Here is a 4,548-nt window from a genome sequence, read left to right as displayed (position 1 = left end):
TCTGTAAAAATAAAAAAGGCATTGGCATGCCCCTCATTTTAGGACAATATCACAACATTTATGATCAACGGATGAACATGGATGCAAAAACCTGAATACAGATATGTATTCAGGTTTCTACAGGACACACACACCACACACACACACAGAGGCGTTTGTTACTGGGAGAGAAACGAGAGCTTGCTGATGCCACAGGGTTACACTGCGGCCACAGAACAGATGGCGCTTTTTACCCAGAATTCCCTCAACTGCAGGTAGAGCGCAGCCTGGTGTCTCCCTAATCACACCTCTTAATGTGAGGAATCAGGCAGCTCCACCCTCCCCTTCCTCCACCACCTCCCCACTCCTCTGGCAGTAGAACAGTCGTTTCTTTAAACTACGCTAGTGGGAACTAGATTGCTTTACTGCCAAAATGCAATGCGGAAAACACACACCTGCATTGTACTGATTAGACTTTAATTATTTAAAGAGACATGAGGGCTCCTTATACCCATAAACCATCCCCCCTAACACACACACACTTTATAAACAGCTAGATTGAGAGCAGTAATGTGTCCTCATCTGCCAAGCCATAAGTGTTCATTCTAAGTCAGGTTGTTCAGGTTAATTAGAGACTATGCTATACTGACAAACATTTGTCAAGGTATCTTTCAGCATTTTACAGAGAATAATAAACAAGCATCTCATTGGATGGAAATTAAACAGAGGAAAAACATTACCAACAAATGAAGTCACTGAGTTGATAGGGTACCTATAAACCACAACCATTCACACAGTAGACAGCACTTCAACAACAACAATATCCAGTATTAATGTTTCATTAAATATAGTCCACATAAGGAAGGTGCATGGTTAGAATCTGTTAAAATGTGGGAACGAATAAAAGGCAAGTAGGATTGAGTTGTACAAGTATACATTAAGTTTCAGTCGGAATTTGGTGCAACAGCCTATAGGAGAATCAGCCATGAATAATTCAACGTATGCTGCACTGCAAGCAAAATTAGGTGATGGTACAGTCTCTATCCGCTTCATTAGAAAACAGTTTCTTTCTACTAAAGATCTGATACTTGTTTTTGTTGATGCTAGACAAAAGGTGTACACTGCCACCTAGTGTTGGACACCAACACTACCAAAAACTCGATTACGACAATAAATACAAATGCTACATAGTCTCCTTATAACAAGATTTTATTGTCTCAATTGGTTCTTTTTTGAATAAAGCAAAATTTCAATTGAATATCAGATTCTAAACTGCCTAAATAAATACAACATTTACATTCACTTTTGAATCAAAGAAGCAACCGCAAAAACTAAACAAAGTTGAAACAGACATTTAACAGGGAACAAAGTCTTTGTCATTTTCTTGAACCAAACAAAAACAGGGAGACAAAACTAAATGTTCTGATGATTATTAACTGATGAAACTGATGATTATTTCTTGCAAACTGTGCGTGCACACAGGCTCCCCGCAGACAGCCACCAACAGTGGGCCTCCATTGGGATAGCGATTTAGTTTTGCGCGGTCTTGTCGCCGTCTCCGTTCTGGGTGACCTTGAGGTTCTTCTGCTCGGCAGGGCTTCTGAACACGTGGGCTCTGTAGAACTGCAGCTCTCTGATGCTCTCCTGAATGTCGCCCAGCGCCCTGAGACACACACGCCAATCAACAAACAGTAGAGATGACCACGACCCTCCCCAGATCACCTTGGCTTGGTATTGATGCAACTTTCCTCAATAGAACAGATGAAGATTTCGGTGGTCATCTGTTCATTTATACGGTTGAGTATTTGAATGAAATTGGAGGCAGGCGTTGCTCTGTGTGCGTTTTGCCCGGGTAAGGATGACCAACCTGTGAGACGCTTTCTTCTGGGGAGCCAGCTTGTATTCCTCTGGAAACCACCGTCTAGAAAACACACGGAGGAAATTCTAGTGAAATCCTAATTACTAAAGCAAAGCGTTGAGTTGAGTACAACAGCTTTTGAGTGAATTAATGGGCATTAAGACTGACAGAACAACAGCAAAGTGGTCTGAAAGGCCCAAAGTTTCCACATCAATGCGTTAACCATGGCAACGCAAACTGTTTGGGGTGGGGGCGGAGAATAAGCAACAACAGACACTGACATATGTGAATATAATAATACAATTATTACTTTAAGCAGTATCGATAGGTTTCACGTGCTACGCGGCGGAGGAAGAGCCCAGCGACTCGCGGATAAACCCAGGTGACAGTAAACGCCAGTGATGTTTGATTTTGAGAGTTAGTGCTCAGCTTAGCATATCTTTAAATCGAAACCGTCATTAATGGCCTCCTGACGCATTGTATGGCTTGGAGAGCAGAAAATACTCAGCATGTAAAATAAGGCCTGTATACCAGGTTCCAATCCAGACCTTTTAGTCCAGGGTCGTACCAACCACCTTGGGGACCTGCCTATCGGGGAAACATAAATTGGCCCAAAGCTGTGGGGTCACCTGCAAAGCTCCTTAATGGTGCTGACGTCGATGATCCTGTAGTGGAGATGGTACATGAACTGGGGCATGTATTTGTCCAGGAACTTCTTGTCGGCGTGCACAGAGTTACCTGGGAGAGGGAGGAGGAGGGAGGGGTGCCGCATGTTAATATGCAGGGTCTGACAGCCAACAGGAGGGGGCGTGTATGTGTCGGTCTGTACAACACTCACCAGCGAGGGGACACTGGCCGGGCTGCGTGTGTTGCCTGATGAAGGAGAGGAACTCGTACTCCGCTTGCTGGAGGCTGATCTTGCTGTCCTTCACTGACTGAGTCAGACCCGACTGAGCCCCCAACAAACACATAACTAAACTATGAATTATTGATCAGGAATTATATTCGGCAAACAAAACCTGAAAGCAGTTTGATATTATCACATTGCTTTAAAGCACAATTCCATTGATGCGTAGCCCTGGGCGACCTTTGCTGCATAACTTTGCAAGCCTGAAATCAATACTAAGATAATACTGCAGGGGAAGCCGGTAGTAGGCCTGATTTGCAATATGGCCTGTAGTTCTTCTACAGAGAATGTTACACGGATAACATACAGACCAGAGCCATCTAAAACTGTTACCACACCTTGCCATGATGCTCTTTACACCAATCAGACATTCCGTCCAGGAGCTCAGTTGGTTGATTTATAATCAGATTTGGTCCCTGCAATTGGAGGAAAATTAGAATTGAGTCATCAATGGATATGCTCTACTTCAAATGAAAATTAATCAAGTTTAAGGCTGTTGGGCATTACCTCTGCCAGCACATTGAGTTCAGAGTCTGTGATGATGCACGCCATCTCGATGATCTTGTCCTTCTCAATGTCCAGCCCCGTCATCTAGAAAGCGCATCCGGATTGAAAGAAACACCGGTTATAAGAACAACGCCAAGTAACACAGAGCATCTCCGTTGATCCCCTTTTCTACAGTGTACGACAACAACGGAATAAATAAATACTGTGATTCTGTCACGTCATTAACAATGATAACAAACACATTTGTGTGAACTTTATTAAGTAGAACTAGCTGCAAGCGGCTAGGATGACGTGTAGATAAATCACTTTACAATTCTGCAGAATGTAACCGTGAACGCTTCAGACATATTGTAGAAAGTTGCTTATAAAAAGGAGAAACGGTGATTTTAGTGTAACCAACGGCAACCGATTCAAGTAGGCTGAATGGTGCATTATTCGTACGTTTATCTCCAATCAGACTAGACATGTTTTCAGTAACAGAGCACCGCATGGAGGGAACATCCATAGTCGCTTTAGGCTGAAGTACAAATATAACATGCTGGTAGTGGGACGTTAACTATGACATGGGGTAGACTGATGGTTTTGTTAGACTCAGACAACATCGGACTCTGCGTGAAGAGAAGAAAAAAGAGCTAAATTTGCTAGTGTGTCAGCAGGCTGAGCAATCCCTTTGCAGGTCAGCAGGCACATTGTGACACGTGTGGAGCTCAAAGTGGGCTTACGAGGGGTGAACAACGGTACAACTTGCCTCCAGGTCCACCCAGACCATCCTCTGGGACATCGCGTCTGATGTGTTTGATGACATGTTGTTGCTCAAAACGGGGACGTCCACACGTGAAGATCGTCCTGGTGCTGTTCTGATCTCGTGGAAACACACGGACCTTTTCGTCTGTAAAATGTTATTTTTTGAAAGTGAAAGGAAAACTGCCCCACTGGACCGGAAAACGAGACCCCACCTTCTGCACAGGAACCGCGAAGAACTCAAGGCGCACATGCTGCAGTTACAGTGGTCGTCGCTGGCTGCATGCTCACGCCCACCAACTGCCTGCCGTAAAGCAACGGGTTGTCGTCAAGGATATACATTCATTATTTTATTCTAATTTTAAATAAACGTAAAATTACGTAGAAAAAAATCGCATTCCTAGGGGCTGGTGTTGTTGTTTGTTTAATTCTAATTTAGAGAGTGGTCTGGAACCGATTTGAGGTCAATGGGTATATTTAAATTGATAATGATCTGTAAGTGTGTGCTTGTGCGCACGTGTGTTTGTGTGTGTGGGCGTGTGTTTGTATGTATGCC

General features: G+C 43.7%; 1 protein-coding gene across 1 annotated transcript; it reads right to left on the bottom strand.

Annotated features, from left to right (window-relative positions):
• Positions 1–1,170: 1,170 nt before the first annotated feature.
• smfn (small fragment nuclease) lies at positions 1,171–4,300 on the bottom strand. The gene is made up of 7 exons (XM_056594493.1): positions 4,000–4,300; positions 3,252–3,335; positions 3,083–3,160; positions 2,676–2,787; positions 2,467–2,575; positions 1,847–1,900; positions 1,171–1,642 (listed from the first exon to the last, which is right to left on the bottom strand). Exons 1-7 carry the CDS (start codon positions 4,243–4,245, stop codon positions 1,510–1,512), a joined length of 816 nt encoding a protein of 271 aa, XP_056450468.1. The 5' UTR covers positions 4,246–4,300; the 3' UTR covers positions 1,171–1,509.
• Positions 4,301–4,548: the final 248 nt, after the last annotated feature.

The sequence above is a fragment of the Gadus chalcogrammus genome, chromosome 7 (assembly GCF_026213295.1).
Source record: "Gadus chalcogrammus isolate NIFS_2021 chromosome 7, NIFS_Gcha_1.0, whole genome shotgun sequence".
Classification (NCBI taxonomy): domain Eukaryota; kingdom Metazoa; phylum Chordata; class Actinopteri; order Gadiformes; family Gadidae; genus Gadus; species Gadus chalcogrammus.
This window is presented reverse-complemented; position numbering and strand designations above follow the sequence as displayed.